We start from the raw sequence: 22,953 nt of genomic DNA on the forward strand, positions 1-22,953 counted from the left end.
TATTCCTTCTCACCTAGCTTGTTATTTGCAAAAACCTTCCAACTCTTGGAACCTAGTCTCAAAATCCAATACTGTCCTTCTGGAGTTGCTAATTGTACGATGTCACTCTCCTGTTCAAAATCTTCCTATGATTCTGCTCTGCCTTCAGAATAAACCCCAAGTTCCTGAGCACGGCCGAATAAGGAGGCGGCTCACGCTTCCCTCCAGCTTCAGGAACTGCCACCCACCTGCCGTCCCAGTTCCCTCCTGCCTGACACTACCTTCTACTCCTGTTGTGGCCTGGCTTCTCAGGGAAGCCCCTCCTTACCCTGCCCTCCTGTGCACTCCCACAGCCCAGTCCTTATGCGCTCCAGCCCAAGTCACGTTATCTGTGCACCTGCCTCCCCGTCGGTCAGACTTGGAAGCTGGAGCCCCTTGTTGATCTCTGTGTCCCGAGTGCTCAGCACACAGAACCTAAAACCTGAAGTGGTCTTTTGAGAATATTCACGTGATGCATGAACCCCCAGGGGAAAGGAAAGGGTCCCCAGCTTCTATTAAAACCTCCTTCTCAGAGTCCTGTCTTTTAGAGCAGCGCCCAATCTCTTAGGTTGTCTGTCGATGGTCACTGATTACTTTTTGACCTACTCATTTTATCCTGGAGAATCAAAGATTCACAGCAGCTACAAGTGCTCCTTGCTAATAAGGCATCAATAGCTTGGATTCAAAAGATGACTTCTGAGTCTAGGGAATGGCATTTTGGGATGGAAGGCCATGTAACACTAATCTTTAAACTCAATATCCCAAGAATAAATATGGTTTATTAACCATATGTCTAAGTTTCCTTCATGCTTCTGATCTGCAAAGACCAGTGATAAATATGCAGCAATGAGAAATAAATGAAGCCAAGTATTCTAGAACATTTCACTCGCAGAACATTTTAAACACTTCAATTGAATGAAAATCAACTCCATGAAGTTCCTGCCCAACATCGGATGTACTTTTCTGACCCCAAAACATCACCTTGACAACAAAGTGGAATGAGAAGCTGCCCATATCATGAACTCCCAGGAGGGAGTCCAGGCACTCCCAGGGTGCTGGCAGTACAGGTACACAGGGACCTGCCAGCAGCACAAACAGGAGGGAAGTTAGGGGAAGGAAGAGAAAATTTAGGGAGATTGTGGAGAAAGGATTATGGGTGTTTAAGGGTATTTTACAGATATTTCCCACTCTCAGCAAACGTCAAGCTCAAGAAATAGTTTAACATGTCCACAGCATCCCTGACAGGCAAACAGGCTGGGATTCTGCCCCGGTCTGCAGCCCTTTCTCAGCAAGGGTCAGAATGTTTGGAGGCTGAGTGTCTAACTTCTTTGGGTGGCACTGCCAAACACTTCCTCTAGGACGGTATCAAAAGTGTGTCTCAGTGCAAAGAAGCGCAGGCGGAAGCACAGGCCTCGCCCCTCCCTTGCCTGAAGCCAGGTTTCTAGAGGACTCTCTCAGAGCAGAGCCCTCCCAGGGTGGGCCTGCAGAGGGGCCTTCCAAGGCTGTAAGGACCCCACTGCTCAGCAAGGGCCTTCTGGCAGGAGCCCCAGGAAATTACCACCTACGCCCAGAAATCTGCAGACGCTGACCAGGTCTGACTTGAAGCCCAGACTAGGAGAGGAGGGGTTGGGAAGGCCAGGGCTGGTCCAGGGGCAGCCTCCCGATGTCAAGCAAGGACAGGGTCCTTCCACCTCCTCCTCGCCCAGCTCCACGTGCCGCTTCCTGCCTCCCACACTGCCAGCTAACTTCCCTTCTACAATATTGAGTGCCATCCTATGGCAGGCCCTAAGCGAGGCACTTGGAAAATGGCATGAAAAGTCTCAGTCCCTACCCATAGGGACATCTAGTGGAAAAGACACAGGGAGAAAAAAATTTATATATATACGTATATATAAAAGCAAGTGGAACTGAGAATAGCCCCACAGGAGTCTCAAGTGTGCCCGGGGGAGGGGAGCGGGTGGCAGCCGGAGTTTGTTGGCAATGCTGGAGGAGGAACCCAGCAGGGAGTGGAAGCCTCCAGCAGCTCCATGGAGCCCTGCTCCCTGAAAGCCACCACCTGTCTGCAGCGCACACCACTCACATCTGTGGCTGGCTTGGTAACTCAATGGCACACTTGGTGCACAGCTGTATTCTAGTTTCGTTTACATATTAAAAGTAACACAGGAGGAAGAGCACGATATACACACACACACATCCCTAAGATGGAAACAGAGTGAGGACCATTTACATTTTCTTCTCTGTGTTTTTCAGATTTTCTTCCACAAATATGCATTATATTGATTTCATGGGGGGGATAAAGTAATACAGGCTCATCAAATAAAATCTGGAAAATATTTTCTAAGAAACAAAGAAAAAAGATCACAATCACGTTAACATTTTGGTTGATTTCTTTCTGATCTTTTTTCCTAGGCATGGGGCTTTTACACTCATTTATTCACCACTCATGAATTCATTAAAAACCACAGCGATATGGCAATGAGCAAAACAGACCCTCCCCCAAAATCACCCTGCGTTCATGGATCTTCCATTCTAATGGGAGGCGGGGGGGTGAACCAACAATAATTTTTTAAAAAGGCAGAAACAAGCGGATCTGGACAATAGAGGGAAACGTAACAGGACAGGGCAGGAGGGCGGATGAGCTGGAGGCGTAGTCATTCCACACAGGGTGCTCAGGGCAGCCACGCTGGAGGAGGTCTATGAGTGAGTCCCGTAAGTGCCTAAGGAATGGGGGGTCTTAGGCAGAGGCGACAGCAAGAGCGAAGGAATCTTCTGGTGTCTGAAGAATAGCAGGGAACCAGAGGTGAGTCAGACCTGTGTGCACGGAGGGTGTGGGGGGACAGGTTGTTCGGAGAGACTTGTCTGCTATTGTAAAAATGGGCTTTTGAGACTGTAAGACTCATCTAAATATAAATGTTTTAGATTTTTTTTTCAATACACAAACAGAAGGACCTTGAAAAAGAACTTCCCTCCGTTGTGCCTGAATTTCCAGCTGCCCTTTCATCCCGCCCGGTAGAGTCGCAGATTCAAATGCAAGCACTGATTATTCCAACATACTCTCTGTATGGGAACTAATACCGCTGTCTAACAGTCACTTAGAAGTATCCTTGTCATATCAACCGAAAAATCCTCAACAAAGGAAACCTGCTGCTTACATTAAGTTTGAACAAATCATGCAAGATATAAAGATGTGTTGTTTCTTCCAGCTTAGTACCACACCTTATAACCCTTCCTACATTTATTTCTCTGAGTGGCTAGGAAATTAGTTTATATTCACCAGAATCTCTAGCCTAGGTGTTCATCCAGCCCCTTACTTTCTTTAGCATTTCCTTGCTGTCACTGGTTTGGAATTACTGTTACTGACTTGATTCTTCTGTTTCTACTACTACCATAATCAGGTTTTTGGGATATTGTTAGAAGCAGACAGCGTTGCTGGGTTACAAATTCTACCTACTCCCTGAGTGATAGTCAGGGTAGACTGACAATAAGAAGATGATCGTCAGGATAGACACACACAAAAAAGAAAATCTCGTCTTAAAAGCCAAGCCTTGATTTCAAGACTTTATTTTTAAAAAGACATTAACTGTAATATATATCATAAACAACTTTGTAGTGTTAAAAAATAGAATTTCTTAAATTCTACTCCAGTAAATTTCCCATGAGATCTTATAATTACAATGGGAAACAGTTCAACAAGAGCGCAGAGTGCAGAATGTCAGGAACATAACCACTGTAAGACAAAGTACCAACATCCTGAATAAACCTTCTACAGGTTAGCAATGTTTCTGCCAGGACTGTGGTAGGTTAAAAAGTATGTAGTCGTATTAGGGAAAACACAGCATTGGTTGTCATCAATTTCTTTATTTTGAGATAAACTAACCTCTTTTTTTTTAACACTTGGTAGGGGAAAAGGAATTGTTTTATCCCATTTACATGGAAGCTAAACAAAAACCAATGTGCAGATGAGTGTGTGAGGTGCCAATGGATGGAAGCTTCGCTAGGGACCACGGTGGCCTGGTGGCGGCCTCAACACCATCAGGTGGACCATGGGGCTGGGGGTAGGGCACTGCTCACCTTGCTACAGAGGTTCCTGGGTTAATTCTTTTTGTTTGTTTAGAGTAAAGCCAAGCATTATTGCTTTAATTTTATTAAAAAGAACTCTAATAATCAATTGAGTTTGGGAACAAATGATCTCATTCAAAAAAAGAAGAAGAAAAATACTACAGTCAGATATTAAAAGCTATTTGAAGGTTTCTTAAATTTCAAGCTTACGGTCAATTTAAAATAACTCTGAAGAAAAACAAAACAAAAAATGTAAAATTATATTCATTAATGAAAATAAGTTATAAAACATGCTATTATGTTTTAGTATTCATTACTAATTAAATTAACCATATCTAAATTAAGGCCAAAATGTAATTATAAAAATGGAACTATTCTTTCTTGCCACAATTTAAATACTTTTAAGATTCAAGAACATACTTGTTGCTAGACCTTCCCAAATTAGCACTAGGATATTCTGTCTTCAGTGTCTGGCGCACACTACGTGTGTTCTGGCCATTCCAGGGAATTCAATGTGAAATAATCATTCACGGCATTTCTTTATTCTATTTATAATACTGCTAATAACAAGGAAAGCTGACAGAGAAAAGATGAACATAAAACCTAATCAAACAGTATACTAGTATAAAGTATGATATTTCAAAATGATCTGAAATGTATCATACTTCTGCCTACTAATATCAGGAAATCCTTATCAGACAACCCTCTCACAGAGCACAGAGCGCTTCACCTATGCTGCTGCCCGGAATCCGAAGAATGTGGAGAAACAGAGCCTGCCTCCACCTCTTCCCAGCTGTGGGGGACCATAATAATACAACTTCCTCCTCCCCAGGCTTCCCAGGTATGATGATGCCAGCTGACTCCTGCAGTCAAGGGCGAGGAGCCCAAGGCATGAGCCCCCACCTCCCGCCCCACAGCACCAGGGAAAGCAAGTAACAAACACAGGTTCATAAACATGGCCAGGGATTCGTCAGCCCATCAGGGGAAGGGACCGGGGACAAGAAAGAATCAAAGGTACAGAACTGGAAACAGAGTGTCAGCAAAGAAAAGAAGACACAAAAGGGAAAATGAGAAATATGATTTTTTTCCCCCAATAAATGAGCATTTTAAAGAGAATAAGTAAAAAGAAACTTTGGTTTAGTCTGTGGTACAATAAGATAAGAAAATGAATGTTGAGGCTGGAATTATGGCTTAGCAAACACATGTAGTTCACTGTGGCTTTTGAAAATGGTATAAGATTCAAGCTCCCAGTTTTCAGTATTAGTCAATGCAGTAAAAGAAAAATACCAGCTTCTATTTGTGGGCGGTGGGGAGGAGTGGCCGGTTCGGTTTTGTTTGTTCCTTTTGGAGGGAGGCAACAGGGGGGAGTACGATGGGTAGGTGGAATAACAGCCCCCTCCCAAAGCTTAGCAACAACAGCCTCCCAGATTCAACACAACACAGGGGAAGAGGTCGTTACCAGGCCGTTGGTGTGGTTACACATATCCCATAAAGGAATCAGAGCCAGGGTCACGCGGGAACCATCCTCTGTGGGAATTTGGTTTTGCCTCGTCATAACAGAAGAGACTGCCCACCTATAACAAGATAAATAGTGACTTAAGGTTGGAACATTTAAAAGCCAATTGCAGTAAGAAGTAACATAACCAAAAATTTAGGTTTGATCTCTTACAAACGTACAAAGTCTTTTCCTAAGTAACAAAAGTAATGTTTGGCCTTCATCATCATTTAAAAACAAACCCAGGGTTTGAAAGAGCCAGGGGAAATGCAGGAGTGAGTGTTTAAGGCAGACTGTTCCCAAGAAGCAGAGCCAGAAGGAGGGCTTTGCGCAGGGCTCAGGCCCCTTCCCGGATCTTCGTGACTCACAAAATCCACTCCCCGACACCCACCAACCCAACCCTCTTTTGCCCAAATGCTGACTCTGCACCTATTTTAAGCCTCATTGAAAAGCAAACCATAAAACTCCTTTCTGATCAGAAATCCTCTATGAATTGTAAGAAATGTAAAATGTGACTTTTTTATTACACTGTGCAGTGAATTAAATCTCTCCGTTCAAAAAAAGTCCCCATTTTACACTAACATAGTCTTTTTTAAATAAGAAAAGAAAAATCCATAGGACCACCCAACACTAATGTTAATCTCAAGTAGCATTTGGCTACCTCAGCTAATCCCCCGCCATGACAGGTTAATGGCAATTTCTACATGGCTATGAAAATGCTGATACTTATCCAAGCTGCTCCTGATAACTTCTGAAAGATGAGCTCTGTTTGGATGCTTTAACGGTCACAGCAGGTCACTTCTCACTGAAGCCCTTCCCTCCCTTCCAGGATCCCACTTCACTTAGAAACCACCCTCAATACACAGACACACACACAGCCCACACCAACCTGTAGTCCTCGTAAGTGAAAGAATCCTTCAAGGGCAGTTTGTTGGCATGAGGATGGGTCTGGGAATTAGAAGTTTTAGAAAGCAGAGGTGAAAAGAGAAAAAGGGAAAACAGAAATCAGTCAGCAGAATTTCATTATTTAGCTGCCTAACAGATCCTAACAAGAGCCAAATGAAGCAGGCGGCGTCCAGCCACGCTACAGAGGGATCATCGCGCTGTTATGCTCTCATACATCACTGTCAACTTAATTTGTTGTGCCCAGCAGCCGCCATAAATCTGCTTCTTCATATTTCGATACTAGCACCCACAGACAACGCGCAAAACACAATTTAAGGTGGACCGACTTTACAAAAGGCAGGCACGCCTACGCGATGAGCACTGGATCTAAGCAGAAATGCAGAGCCGCCCAAGCCAGGTCCATCCTGGCCCCGCTCTGCACCTCATGCCATGATGTACCGCACAGGCCTTCTGAGAGGGTTCAAATCCCATGTCAACAAAAGGAAAAATTAAAGGCACTCTAATCGGTTGAAAGCTCTTTCATTTCTCTCCGACTTAAGTCATTTCATGGGAATCAACTTGTTCGCACATGAATCATATACACGGCAAATGCGGATCAAGCACGGAAAATCAGGAGAAGTGCAGGTCTATGAGACTATAAAATAACTTCACAAACACATAGGATAACGACAAAACAGATCAGCATATTTAAATTTTACTTCTTTCCTGGACAAAAGAACATTTGGTAAAAATACTAAAACTTCACTTTTATGAGAAAATTATATAGATTTCATATTCTCTCTTCACCACGTCCTCCACTTTAGGCCTTTCAAGCACTTAAAAACTTTGTCTCAATTAAGAAATTAAAAGCTGTAATAGTACAATTTTGATCTTCAGTTTCAATTACAGTCTGATAGACAGATTGTAGTAAGTGATCAAATGAACAAATGGTTATTTCTGAGATACAAATGAAATCCTGCTGAAGCCGGGTCTCCGCACCACTTTTAATGCAGGAAGCTCCATGTAGCCTGCAGTTTTCACTCCTGACGCATTGGCATCACAAGTGCACTGTAATTTATCATCGCTCACTGTAATGTACTCGCTGGCACCCTACGCAGGACAGTAGGGGATGAGGTAAAAGTAGCTAAAACCGTAAATCAATTAGAAAACAAAAGCTTGTGCTCAGTGCGCAATTTTAGGCAAATTATGTATTACAAAAGGCTGCCAACTGAGTGTTAGTTTTGCTAAAGTTCCTTCACTTGCAATAAAATGAAACTTCGCATTACCCGATCAACTGGGAACTTTGCACATCCTGCCTGTTTTCATACTCTAGGAAGTGGGAAAGTGTTGTTTTTGTTATTTTTACGTATTTTAATTCATTTAAACTGTAGAATTAAGCTGTAGAAAGTTAGTAAATTCCAATGCTAAATCTCTAAGTCTAAAAATTTGGAGCCCCCACTAAGAAGTCTGACTTATTAAATGGCAGAAAAGATGACAATATTCAAAACTGGAATGCTAAATCTCAAAATGCTAAATCTAAAAATAACTTCAAGAGTCTTCTAACTCTCAAATTTCTTTAAGTAGCCTTGGACCCTATACACCTATCCAAACATGGGTGATCTCCATCAAGAGATGGAAAATTAACTCTTCAAAATGTTTCTCTTCCTGCTACTCATACACATTTCTTACCCAACATATAAGTCCATGCTCACAGTCCTGATGAAATCATTTAGGGAAAAAAAAAAAAAAACACTCAAGAAAAAAATGTGTCACTGCATTCTTCAGATTTTGAAGATCATTTTGGCTGCATGGTTACATAATATTTGCAGAATCTGTTAGAAATAGTTGTTCTTATCTTCTTAAGAAATAGGGTGTACACACTGTACATAAATCTGGTTAAAAAAAAGATTCTGCCACTGACACATGCACTTAACAGTGACACTAAAGCAAAATGTGACACTAACGGAGAAAGGAAATAACTCCACAGAGCTCTCATTACTGTGACACTACCGCCACCTACTGGCATCTTGGGAGAGTAGATTACAGTCGCAGAGTTCTTGATATTTCCCAGGGCAAGGCCCTTAAAGCAACTTACTGTAAACCAAAAACTGGGCTTATCAAAAACAGCTACTACTTCAGCTTTACCCAACTAAAATTTGGTTTCTAAAAAGAAAAATCTCTGCTATCTCTAAAAACTATTATATAATAGTTTTATAAGAATCTTGAGACATTCAAATATCAAAAATACTCATAATTTAAAAATATTTAATTTTGAAAATAAATGGTTTTACTTATTCTGAAGAATTGAACAAGGATAAGACAAATGTCTATGCCAAACAATTTTCATTTAAGCTCAATGTATTAAAAACAAACAAACAAACAAAAACCTTTTTTCCCTGTTGAAGACCAAGTTAAAACACATCTTCCAAAAATTATTAATCTGAAGTTACTGGAAAGTTCCTAAAATATCCTTAGATGAAAATCTTTAAGCTCATACGTTACACAAAAGATAACTGAGCGTTCCTCACTTAATGAAGCAAAGTGGTGCTTATAAAGGTTTTGATTACAATAGCCTTTTCACTAGAAGACATTCCTAGCTTGCACTTTTAAAATAAAAATATACAATTAAAACAGAAAACGTACTCTCTGCAGCCAATTGGTTTTAGCTTCCAAACCAATTGTAACTGTAGATTCCAAGACACAGACACACATGGGATGGGTGAGGAGGGTCCCTGAGAAGCTTCTGCCTGCCACTGTCAGAAAGACGACAGTGAGAGGGCCTCTCAGGCATGGGGGGCCCAGCAGCAGCGGCAATGGGGTCTCCTGAAGCGCTACCTCCCCTCAGCCCACACCTCCCAGTAAATACAGGCGGAGAAACTAGCCACGGATTTTCTCCAGATTTTTTAAGTGATTAATATTTTTACTTTCTTGAGCACAATAAATATATGAAGATGGAGAAATGAACCATTGCCGTGGCTCATAATCAGACCTGAAGCACTACAGAGCCAGGCAACCCAGGGACGCACTCTTCCCCTTCCCTCTTCCAGCAAAACGAGGCATTCCATGTTGAGACACAGTAATATTGTACCGAGTACAAAATAATCACTACGTTTGGGAAAGATTAATATCTAAAATTGTTTGTTTGGCTTCAATAAAACAGAGCAATATTGCTAAATATGTAAGTATGACATTTTGAAGAATTTACCATATTGCATGGGTCTGGTAGCTATGCTTAAGGAAATTAAAAACCACTACAGTCAGCATATTTGATCCTTATTAAAGTTCCGTCTTGAACTATCACTCACATAAAACAAAAATAAACCAAGAAGAAATTTAAATAAAACCTATGGATTATAAGTGTTTGAAGATGAAAAAATGAACAATATTCTGGCTTTAAAAAATTGATTTAGCATGCAGCTTCTCTTTATAGTCCCTTGATAAAAATGAAATCTCCCTAACAAACACTTAATAAAACCTGTCAATATCTCTGGAAAGAAAAATGACACAGATGCATTAAGTATTAAATACCCATGGAAAAAGTCACATATTCCATGAATTTTTGATGTACTATCTTGACATTAATGTAAAACCTTGATATTTATAATTGACAGATATTTAATAAAGTATAAAAGAAGATGGCTGCTGTGCGGCATGCAAATGTTCCAGGGTGATCAGAAATGAGAGATACAGACATGCACTTAAACTAAACAAACAGTTAATATGTGTTACACAAATCAGCTGCAGGCTTATTTTAAGCTCATACAACAAACCTTTGTGGAGAACTAAAATAAGCAGAATTCATTATTATGTGAATCCCTAATTCAGAAACATCTAGTACGTGAAACAGCTTTGAAACATTAACAGCTCTGCACAGGAACAAAATACATTTGCGTTAAGGTTTTTTTGTTTTTCATGTTTTTTAAACATTTAACAATAAGCATTTTAAAAATAAAATAAAGGTATTTCCATAAATACATGGAGAGGTGTTTCCTAAAACAATTCTCAAAAGGCCATATTTAACCTAAAGAATCAAAATGCTCTGAAGAAAAAAATATATTAGAACACACAAATGGCCTCTAAGACACAAACATTTCCCAAAATCAGATATTTACTTTTCTAAAGAATATTCTTCTCTACCCAGACTGATTTTTACTTAAAGAAAAACAAGTTGAACATATTAATCACCTTCAATGAGGCATTTAACTATACAAAAAGGAAAGTTGCTCATAGAAATGACTCTTCTAAATACTGTATGTTAAAGAATTTACATCCTGCCATAATGCAAAATTATTAATTTCAAATATATTTATGGAAGAATTCAGTGACTCTGCCCTGTTTGATGACTATAGTATCAGAAATGACAAAATATAATTTAGAAGTTGCACCTAGCTTGTTCTGATAAAAAAACCATAATGCCATGCAATTAAATTTTTCTGACTAAAATCCAGCTGGATCTTGTTTTGCTTCACTCCTTAAGCATACATTAAAAGAGATAGTCAGGGACTATCTCTTTTAATTAGTCAGGGACTAATTAGCCAGGAACAGACACACCTAACTCACGTGATGGTTTCATTTTCCTTCCTTCTGCAAGGATGAGATCAGTCACAAACTCTCACATTTGGCCTTTTAGGGTGGATGCAATTTTGCAAGTTTCAGAAATGTGACCCTATCTCACATAACCAAGGGATCTCTGGTCTGACAAATTCCTGGGCAGGACAGCCTGTGGCATCCTCCCTAGGCCCACTGTGGATCCATGGCCTCAGCAAATACATGTGCTTTGTAAAAATTAAGGAGAAAGCGGAGGTGCAAAAGACAGCTCCATCGGCCCATCCTATAGGCCTATAGAGACCCCCTTCCTCTTCAAAGCAATACTGCACCAATCAGAGAGAGAATGGGAGCAGAGAGAGAGTAAGAAGATGGACATCCCCAGAAGGAAACAGAGTGAGGAGAAACGGGAGAAGATAAACAAAAAGAAGAAAGCTGAATATTGGAAAGATGGAAAAGATGGCAGGTAGGAGAAAAATTTACACTAAATACCTTGAGGTTTCCCCTTTCCACCCCCAAATGCAGGCTCATAAGCAGCAGCATGCAAGACAGCGAGTTTCTAGAAGGCTGATCAACCCATCTTCTAAGTGGATATAATACAGTTGAACAGAATGACAAATTGCAAAGTATCTCTTGAATTGAAAATTTAGTTTTGATGACCATAAATCAGAATCAAAACATGGTTCACATGTTCAGCTCTTGAGGGAAAAAAATCAATTTTTAAGACTTTTATTTTTAAGCACAGATTATATCCAACTCTTCAGGGAATTTTTCATCATAAAGTTCTTTGAATTCACTTGATATGATGAAATAAAAATTTAAATACATCAATACACACTGAATTAAGATTTTCTGCCTTTCGCTTATATATAATTTTTCTATGACAAATGTGTATTACCTTATAATTTAAAAAACTTAAATTAAGAAAATGAAATTAGTGGAGAAATAACATTGTTCAATAAATTTATAAAATTATGATGGAAGAATTTCTCCCATTGGAAGACAATGAATGTATAATCTACATCCAGTTAAATTTAATTAAAATTTGTTGAAACATGGCAAAAGATACGTCTGTTTAAAAACCTTTTTATTAGCTACCATTTGTATACTCTATGATGGGTAACCAATTATGAACCAAATTTAGTGATAATCAATATTTTTGATCATCAATTACTCAACAAATATTTATTGACTTAGAAAAAAAGATGAAGATAGGTTAAGACTAGAAATTCATTCATTCAACACATACTTCATTTCCTGAGCACCTCCTAAGTGGAAGGCACTGTACATCACTGATATCATCAGGGGGTACTGCCTAGCAGTGAAGACAGATAAGTGACCAAAAAACCACAAAAGGACGGTAGGCAAGGTCGTGCAAATCCCTCTTCTTCCGGGCCACCTTCTCCAATCTCCAGGTCCCTGTTGATCCTCCTGCCCCGTTCCTGCCTTTCCCACTCTGGCCTCAGTCTGCCCCTCACAACTGCATGCGCTGTGGCCATTTGATTAGCATCTCTTCCCCTCCAGTCCCCACAGGCAGGCTCAGCAAGGCAGGGACCATGTCTTCTTTGACCACCTGTGAGTCCCCAGTGCCTTGCTCAGTGCCTCATTCAAAGAATTCCTCTTCTTTTTTAAAATTTTAAAATTTATTTTTATTTTTAACTACACCTGCTGGAATGGGACAAAAAAATCTTCTTTCTCCAAGTGACAAGATACACTTCTACTCTTTTTCCTGGGACAGCGGAGGAAAGCTATGACTCCAAAGGTGCTGCTGAGAGGCTGCACCAGGGACTGGCAACCCCAGGGGAATCTGATCTCCACATTCCTCTTCAGAAAGCTCCAGCCCATGTGGGCACCCCTGCCACACCAAAGCAGTGACCATAGGCTTCAAAAAACACAGCTTTCCACATCCTTCTATGTTCCCTCTTATGAACAGAATATTCTTCTACCATCTAGGGGCCAGAGAATCTTCTCATTTTTTTCCCCAAATCTCTCTTTAAACACATTTGAGAAAGCTCTATTCTAAGAATCCAAAGAGAAACAACACAGATCAAGCCCACCAGTCCTCTGTACCAAATGGTCACCAAATCTTGCCCCACCCCCAACTCACCCCAAACATGTAGCACACACCCTTCGAATAGGTGAGGCTGGGAACCTGCCAGGTCATCCAAGCATGCTGCCCAACCACTTGTGCTGCCATTTCCTCACTGGAAAAAGCCGGGCGAGGGCGGGGGGGCGGGGGGCAGCGGGAGGTGCAGACAAGCTACTGCTGTCTTCTTTAAAGACAGTAAATCTTTCGTTTCTTTGCCTTTTCCCACCCCCACCCCCAACATCTCAATCTGCTGACTGACTTAAGGACTCTAAACGATGACCAAGCCTCATTCTCTGGTCTGCAAAAAGTCAACTCCACCAATCGATCAATGCTTATTCAAAAGATATATATACTTCCAACTCCTCCATCTTATTAAAGAAACTAGAAATAAACAGAACGGTAAAAAGTTATTATTTTATAAGCAGGCTAGAGTGTATCAAAAAAGCAGGCTAGAATTATGTATTATCACCAGTTTCATAATATATTGTTTTAGTTTTAATTTCAGCAATTTTGGGTTTCAATAATTCAGGATAACTACGTTGGACTCTGTTTAAATGAGTCAATCTAGCATGATCAGTCATTTACAAGAGTAGTTGTAATCAGTAGTAGTAATCAGTCATTTACAAGAGAATGTTAGGACCACCATAATGAAACCAACTTCCTTTATAAGGTAACTGACATTCAGAACATGTAGATAAACTCCTGTCCTAGAAAGGTATGACCTCAGCTTGGTATATAAGAAAGCTCTCTGTCATCTCCATGAGAAACAGTGGAAGAGGGAGACAGACACTAGCAGTCGTCAGTTGCTGAGCGCTCTGTGCCGGGCACTCTATCGAGAACTCTATGTGCATATAATTTAATCATCTCAATTCCTATGAAATGGCACTTATTAGCCTCATTCTACAGATGAGGAAACTGAGGGAGACAGACATTAAAAGCGTACCCAAGTTTACCCAGTTAATAAATGATGAGGCTAGGCAACAACCCAGACAAGAGTTTTCCGGAGTTTACTTCAAGGCAGAGGATATCTAGTTGTCCTACTTTTATAAATAAAGTCTTATAAAGTCTAATAAAATCAATATATTTTTGCTTGGTGAAATTCCAGAAAAATGCTTGGTAAATACTGTTCTCATTTAAAATTCACTATAGAGGTATTATAAAAGGCATTATGAAGTTTAAAGGCAGGCAACATTAGCAAAACTAAGACAGTGAGTCTATTATTTCCCGCACCATCAGAAAGAATACCATGTTTAGCTGTTAAGTCTTCGGTCATAAAATCTCAGCCCTGGATGGTAACTTAGATTGCCTGGTCTAATTCTGTTCACCATGCACATGAAGAAGTTTGGACCAGAAAACATATGTATCAAATACATGTATGAGAGAGGTCATATTTGGCATTTTCTTCACTAGAATGACGCCACATCGATGTCCCAACAATTTCCAATATTCCATCATCTGGAATTCTATCATTTTTCTGATAACTCTTAACAGCCTCAAAGACACCCCACAGCTTTGCCAATCATTAAACCAGTATATCAAGTTATTATACTAGCATTATCTTTTTGGCTACTTTCAACTCTCCTTATTGTCATGTTGTTAGGGAAATGAACTTTGGTCCCTTAAACATACTGCTTTTAAGCCTAAAGGAAGTTGAGTAGTCTATGGGGAGCTCATGAGGAATGAGCTCTAGGGGTGCACCACAGAATCTGAGAACCCTTCTCTGTAGACTGTTGGGGTTCTAACAAAGACAAGCCAAATCCTGATGTAATAAGTCAATCCCACTGATTTAGGAGGACTGCCACAACTGACTGAGCCTGAGACAGCCACATTCTCAAAGAGCACCATCTAAATCCACACATCACATACACTGCCTTGTCACCAGCTGCCAGGAGTTTACTTAGGTAAATCTCACTGATAACAAAATCTAAGGTAAAGGTCCCCACTGTACCATACCGGGCTGCTGGTCACAAAGGAGGGAAGTGGGGATGCAGGGAAGAATACACAGCTCAAAAACCCTTCCCCCATCAAAGGCTCAGTGTGCGGCTCTGTGGAGCCCCGCGGCCCCCCAGGCGCCTGGGGACAGAGGGTTTGTGGACACCAGCAAGTCGCAGATGCGCTGGCTCTGCTCCTCCACCTCAGGAAGCTCAGTTACTTGAGGGAAGCAGTTTCCAGTATTCATATTCCCTCCTTTTCTCTATTCCCCACGCTCAAAGAGTGTTCAAAAGGTACCAATCAAAGAGAAAATCCGCAACACTGTCCCTGGGTTGTTCTAGATACAGCCAAATTACTGTTCTCACCTACAGCAGGGAGGTGTAAAGGCCTTTCAGAGGGAAGTAACAAAACTTCTTTGTTTATAATATACAGTCACTGAGAAAGAGCTATAGCTCTCAAAATCTAAGTAACCTTTTTTTGTATCCTCTGAGAAGGGAACCCTCAAACATATGACCCTGAAATTTGACAAATAAAATGAATATTTTAACATTACTAGTAAAATGTCCCATTAAAACGGCAACGAACTGAATTATAGGATTATAATTTATTAGAGTCAAAATAGAATGGCATTATAGTAAGTCAAGACACTTGAATAACCAAACATAATTTAAAATCTCCATACCTTTGGGTAGAGTACCTGAGAGGTTTGTTATTAAGCAAAACTATTTCATATTATCTTCAGTTGATTTTTTTAATTGCCTTTCTCATTTCATTAGGAGTCCAAAATAGATACCAGAAGGCTCTTAAGCACTGTTATGCAAAAAAAAAAAAAAAAAAAAAAAGAGCAGGCACTAAGATGCCATCAGTACTTGCTATTTCTCCATTAGCATTAAGATATGTTAGAAAAAAAGTCATTCACAGTACTTCCATAAGTACTGTTAAAGGTACACTCTGTCTTAAACTGAACAGGGTAAAATCTGGAAGAACAAAGAAGCAAGGCCAAATCACACAGAGTGCACCCACCTGTACCTAGTTTCTCTTATGAGAACGGCCAAGGGATATCCAAGTAGCACAAGTTAGAAAATTCAAGTCTGATTACTTCCTTTTTCATAAAAATCATACTTTGCCTTATATTTTCTTAATTAAATGCTCTACTGATCAATAGTGGTAAAATGGATTTCACTCTCTTTTTTTTTTTTCCAGAGGAAATACTATCTCACATTGTTAAGAATGATACCATTTTGTTGGAGCATTCAATTTCTGGAAACAAATTTTCAATGAAAGAATAGTTTAATCAGTGCAGATCTTTTAAGCACTACCTAGAAAACAGGTAATTATTAAATTGTCCACCTGGGATAGAATGCAGGAAATCCAATAGACTGACTTAAGCTATCTTTTACTATAAGATGTTTGACTATAGTCATAGATGAGAAAAGACTTCAGAATTGGGTTTTGAAATCCAGGTCAGCTGACTCCCAACTCGGAGCCCAGAAACTTGGAGAGCTCTTACATTCAGGGGACAGGAATGGTAGGGTCAGAAAAGCCTGGAGATTCAGAAGAGCAGGAAGAACGAAGCAGGAACGTGGGGAGGATGAGGGGACTGCGCAGGGAGAGAAGCCAGACCCCAGGCCCTCCCAGAGGGCATCACACTTCAGGGCGGGGAGAGCCAGGCTGCTGGGGCTGGAAGAACTCTCAGTGTGGAATGTTCTTGATAAATGTTGCGATTAAAGGTGGAAGACAGACAGGACATCATCTCAAAGGCATGGGGGCTGTCTGTAAACCAAGGGGATAAAGCCAGGACAGAAAGAAAGAGTGAAAACACAGGGCCAGTGTCGCTGAGCTCCTGACCTGAGTTCCTGACCAGGCCCCAGGGCTTCCCTTAGCTCTAAGGGGGGTCCCTTCCTCAGAGGGAGGGGAGGAGAGGAGGACATAAGAAACCCAGGTGGAGACAAAAGGAAAGGAAGTTCTTGTCACATGGTCTCAGTTTTCTCAGCAGTGCAGGGATGAGGGGAGCCCAGGAAGAGCTGAGACACAGAGACCCTGAATCTGTACCCAGGGAAGTGAGAGAGAAGCTGGTAAGACACAACTGTGCCTTTCTCCAGGCAGGAAGGAGACTCACCGGCCAGGCTGAGAAGGCTAGACTCACCTTGCACTAACTGTTACGGCACCTGGAAACTTCACAACACTCAGCACCCGGGAGCAGAAGCTGAGAAAGGGGATGGTGGGGAGGACACGGGGCTTCGGAGGATGCCCTATAGAACAGGAGGGATGAGGCAGTCCAGAGGGAGGGCTGATGGACTAAATCACAGCAAACCAGTTTCACTTCTCCCTACTTCTTTTAAATTAAACTGCACCAGACCAAAAGAAACAGGACTACAAATAATAATGGTTAATTTATGCACTGGCACACAAAATAACACTCTAGCAGGTTTGCTGAACTAAGGAGTCCTACCCTCTACAAGATGGTTAGCCAACTATCTTGCCAAAGTCAGAGGGTCAAGGAGGAACTCCACCATCCACGTGCACACCTTGGTGTTTACCTCTCCTAGAGTAGGAGCCACAAGTGGTTAGGCACATGCAAGAACACGAAAGGCCTGCCAGCGGGCACTGGGAGCTGCCGTGTGGCCCAGCAGAGCCAAGTGGTTAGAGCACCTGCCTGGCATCTAGCCCTGCAAAGCCCAGCACCAGCTCTGAACCTGGAAGACCTGGAGCAAGTGCCTAAGGTTTCTGTGCTCAGTGGAACATTCTCAGCAAACAGTAAGCAGTCAGTAGGCGTCAGCTGTTATTAGTCTTTAGTTTCTGCCATAATCGCTTTGTACACGGCAGGTGCAGAAGGGATTATCTCGCTCTAAGCAAGGCACTGGCAGATGCCTAGAAATGGACCTCCATTTAAGTGTCAGAAAATAGCAATCCAGCTACCTCTTTTGCAAGAAACATAAGACAATGTGGAGTTTAGATTTAGCCTCCAATTACTCAGGCTGTAGAAGATGGTACAGAAGAGAATCTCTTCTTAAGCACTTAATGAATCTACTGCAAAAAGAAAAAAATCTGTTTTCCCATCTGTACTTCCAGACATATATAATAAAGTGACATTTTCCAACATAGGTTTTTCCAGATCATTAGCTTTGTCAGTTAAGACTCTATGCTCAGCAAAATGACCATTATTTTTCCTATTTACCTTTTAATTTCTAAAAAAAAACAAGCTGTTGTATTAACCTAGAGGTAATCTTAGATTATTAATCCCTAAAAAAACTTGATGTGGAAAACAGTTCAAGCCCTCCTCCCCCAAACATACACATTTTCACAACTTTCCAGACTGGAATAATAATCCAATTATTGGAATAATCCGCCCCCCCATCCACTTAGCCAAATCCTAAGACAAGGTTTAAGATTCCTTTGCCTTCAAATCTACATATGACCTCCAGTGACCTCTAAATGTCTAACCCATGCAGTCTACAAAATACCACGTAGCACTCTGGTTTATGCCACGTGAAATTGCTCCTGAGTTGCTTCATGGATTTCATTCATTCATTCACTCATTCAACAAATATTCAGAGCACCCACTCTGAGTGAAGTGGAAAACCAGGGAGCAAGACAGACCTGGCTTCTGCCCTCACAGATCTTCCCGTCTGCTGGATGGTGGACACTGACAAATAGTCACAAACAGGAAGGAAGCAACAACAGGGAACAGGTGCTGGGGTGTGCAGAGCACGGAAAGCAGCAGAGCAGCTGAGGCCTGAATGTGGGGAGAGGGCGGAAGGGGACCCAGCAGAGAGAGTCCTTAGCTCTCCTGCTGGACCTGGCAAACAGAAGTTGCTGATAAACATGAACTGACTCCATATTCACCATTGCCACTTCCTATTTTCCCCAGAAGTCATAATCGTAGGTTGGAAGAAAAGTAAGAGACTGCCCATCTAGTAGTGATCACTGACCAATGTGTAGATTCCCTTTAAAATTTGCCCTTTATTTATTTTTTAAGGTGTCCTCTCCCAGGTGGGAGCATATTTAAATTCACACCAGAACGGCCTGCCAAGCTCAGAAAAGCAAGTTCCCAGGTTCAGTTCCTAGGTTCAGGATCATCCCAGCCTCCAAAGTGTCCACTTACACCTCGCTCGGCCAAGGAGGGCAGAGGCCTTGCCTTTCGTATTTACCTACTCCCCACCTTCTGCCTCCCCCACACTGCATGCCCCACATTCTGCAATCAGTAACTCAGGTGGGGACGCAGGGAGAAGCAGGCGGTGATGTCAGGGTTTTACTTGGCAGGCAAGAGAGCATGGGGGGCAGCTGGGGAGCATCCGGAGCGCCTCCTGTCATGTTCCTATGACGAGGCTGCTAACTTTCCCAAGTGTGGTCATTTTGCAAATTAACCTTTTAGCTCGAAAAATAAAGCTAGGTACTTCAAATTATTCACAGAAACTTAATGGTGCACATGATGCTGACAAGGAAAACATACCTTTGTATTACGAAACAGACAACTTCTCCATTTGACTGGAAGATGCCCACTGACTTTCAGTGAAAATAAGTTACCCCATCATAAGGATAACCAAAATAACCACATCTTTTAGCCTTTAACTGCTTAAAATATATGCCCATGTTTTAAAAAACAGGACATAATGAAATAAATGTAATATTTACTGTGCTACTCTTGTGAGTAAGTGTGAAAACTGTAGGATGAACTATATCTGCAAAAAAGTAGGAAAAGGAACAGGTGTTAAACTTTCAAGAAAGATTTTGCTTAATCTCAAAAGTTATCAAAGTAAAATAGCTATTATTTTATAGAAAACGATAAAGGAGGCCAAGGCATAAAGTGGTATAATTTTATCCTTGATGTACTAATGCACATTTCTGCAGCTTCAGAGCCACTTTAATCTCATCTTAAAGCTTCCCAGCAAAGCTTCGTCCGTCAACTCCCCAAACCTGCACTGTGTGTCTGCTGCGTGCAAGGCATTGTGGGGGGACAATGAGCAAGATGAGTTCCCTGCTTTTAAGGAGCTAACGACTTTGGAGCAGGGAGCCCAGACAGGCAAACTGTGACGTGTCACACCAGGATACATGACACGTGCTGGAATTCAGAAAAGAAGCTGCAGTCACTGTCGGGAAGAGGGGGATCTGGCAATGACTCACAGAGGAGGTGGCATGCGAGTTAAGTCTCTAAAGATGGGCAGGATTTTCCATGTGGGAAGGGAGACATCCCAGACAGAGAGTACCGGAAATGGCAGAGGCAGGGAAAGGAGGGCTTGTTAAGGGAAGCTGAGCAGCTGGGGTTTGCAGAATCAATTGGCACACAGAGGGATGAAAAGGTGCAATGCCAGTGCAGTCCCAACACATGAGGCCCTGCAGAGGGTGGCACAGTGCCCACGGCAGAAGCATTAGAGTATTAGCTATGTGGCCCCAAGCAGTGCTACCCATCTGGTCTGTTACTTCACATGTAAAATGAAGACAATCCCTGCTACCAGAGTTTGCTGGCACTTGAGAGGTGTCAGTAAGTTAGTATCCATCCAGGAACAAGGACTTTGTAGACACTGAGCACCCCCTGGTCTTCAGCATTTAGGAAAAGTAATCTGCCAAAGGATGAATCAAAACAAGTGGTGGAGGGGTTGGGTGCAGTGGCTCACACCTGTAATCCTAGCATTTTGGGAGGCCCAGGAGGGCAGATCACTTGAGGTGAGGAATTCGAGATCAGCCTGGGCAGCAGGGCAAAACTCCATCACTACCAAAAAATACAAACATTAGCTAGGTGTGGTGGCACACACCTGTAGTCCCACCAACTCGGAAAGCTGAGGTGGGAGGATTGTTTGAGCCAAGGAGGTGGAGTTTGCAGTAAGCCGAGATCATGCCACTGCACTCAGCCTGGGTGACAGAGTAAGGCCCCGCCTCAAGAAAAAAGAAAGAAAAACAAGTGATGGAGGAAGTGAGAAAATGTGGGGAGGGGGTAGGTGAAGTTTGAGAATCTGATAAAATCTATGGACCTGATGTGGCAAGGAACTGAGGGTGGCCTCTAGCAACTGCCAGCAAGAAACCCAGGCACTGATGAACTGAAGCCTGCTGCCAATCACAGGAGTGGGCATGGAAGGCACCCTTCCCCAGTCACACCTTCAGATGAGACCACACCCTAACTGCAGCTTTGAGAGAGACCCTGCAGCAGACAGCCCAACTAAGCCATGCCTGCCTTTCTGACCCACACAAACTGTGAGATAATAAATGTGTGTTTTAAGCCTCTAAGAAGCAAAGAAAAAAAAAAATTTTAATTATGAACTTCTGGGTGTACTTCTCAAAAAAATTCACACAAACATATGACTATTAGTCAAGATGGGCTGGAATCTGCCATAATACGGTGTCTCCAGGAGTCATTTCTCACTCACTGCATGCTCCCTGGGTGCTGCCTGTGCCTCTGCTCCATGGGATCTCCACTCCATGATCCAGGAACCCAGTAAATGTTAGTGCCCTTCTGCACTGAACTGTTCTGTTCACAGGAACCAAACATATTTGCAGGAAAAAAAGAAGAAGATTTAAAAGGATGAAGAAAAAAGAAAGACACAAGGGAGGGCAAGTAAGTGACAGAACACAGACACAGGAGGCATCACACCACCAAGGGCACAGGCTGGACAAGAAAAGAAAAGTGAAGAAAAGGAGCACTGGTGAGACGCAGGGGAAACTCTGAGATGGAATGGAAAGAAGCCAAGAAACCTAAACATAAACAGAGCACCCCGATTCTCTTAAACGGGATGTAAGAGACTTTGCTTAGGGTGCGAGGCATTTGGTCTGTTTCATGATTGTCATTAATATGCTTATACCATTTCTTGTCTCTTTTGTTTCCATTTATGTTCAGCATTCACTCAGTCATCTGATAACTAACATCCTATTTCAGTCCTAAATTTATGGGTTTTGGATATATCCAAGTTCTTTGAAACATGTGCTCTGTACTCCAGACAGACACTGGCTAGTTAAAACGTGAGGAAGAGGTGCCTCAACACCAGGAGTCTTGAACAGAAGCAAATCCAATATAGAAACCCATCTGAATCTTTTTAAGTCCCAAAGTTACTTATGAAAATCAAGTAATTTTAAGGCCTCCATAAGGCCTACCTTATATGCTTAAGGATTTATTTTGGTCTCCTCAATTCCACACACCTGTTTTCATTCTTTGAAACAGATGAAAACTGTGAAGTATAGAGGAAATGGTAAGATATTCTGGAGTGGGTCCAAAGACAAGCAGTCACTACCCCCAGCCATTAAACGAGAGGGGAGGGGGAGTGAGCCCAGCCTTGATGGCTCAAGATGGGCCTGATGGGCCCAGAGAGGGAAGCCCAGGAAACAGCGTTTTCAGTAAGTTTCCCAGGTGACTTACGCTCACTCGAGTTGAATCCAGGAACCAAGTTTAGCACTGGCTCCCACTGAGGAGGAGAAGAGTAAAGAAAGATCTCTGCTCTCTGAATAAAGCCCTCCCTGCCCTGGGTGCACAGATATGCACACACACATGCACAATGGGAGTGAAGTCTGGGAGAAGCTGAATTTCACACTGAGGTTTCTGGCCCATCCAGATCTGCCCACTTGAGGTTCTGGGTCACTGAAACCCTGTCAAACAGAATATGTGAAGCTTTAATTTTCTACCTGATGCTAGTTTATATTTTCTAGTATTTTCTATTCCATGTATATATGACTTAAAATTCAAAAATAATTTCATGTTTTTAAAATAGGGAAAAAAGTCAAAGGTTTCTGACACCAGCACCAAAGACTCCAGCTATATTAATTACTTGTTCCTCAGGGTATTTAATACACCTTTGGACCTGACCTGCAAACAACGAACATTTATTCAACAGACATTTATCAAGTGCCAAACATTAGGCTAGGAACTGTAGCCAGGAAGGGAGTTTGCTCTCAGGCCTCTAGGGGCTCACGTGGCGCCACTGAGGAAATGAGGGAGAAGAAGCAG

At 41.9% G+C, this 22,953-nt stretch overlaps 1 protein-coding gene across 11 annotated transcripts in view; it reads right to left on the reverse strand.

The window, feature by feature from the left end:
- SETD3 (SET domain containing 3, actin N3(tau)-histidine methyltransferase) overlaps positions 1-22,953 on the reverse strand; it is an 85,980-nt gene that overhangs the window by 12,290 nt on the left and 50,737 nt on the right. For all 11 annotated transcript variants that reach the window (XM_063793126.1, XM_054666285.2, XM_016926710.4 and 8 more), the window contains 2 exons: positions 6,462-6,520; positions 5,537-5,651 (listed from right to left, as the gene is read on the reverse strand). In XM_063793126.1, the coding sequence (XP_063649196.1) occupies positions 5,537-5,651; positions 6,462-6,520 (174 nt within the window). The remainder of the gene's footprint in view (positions 1-5,536; positions 5,652-6,461; positions 6,521-22,953) is intronic.

The sequence above is a fragment of the Pan troglodytes genome, chromosome 15, assembly GCF_028858775.2.
Source record: "Pan troglodytes isolate AG18354 chromosome 15, NHGRI_mPanTro3-v2.0_pri, whole genome shotgun sequence".
Classification (NCBI taxonomy): Eukaryota; Metazoa; Chordata; class Mammalia; order Primates; family Hominidae; genus Pan; species Pan troglodytes.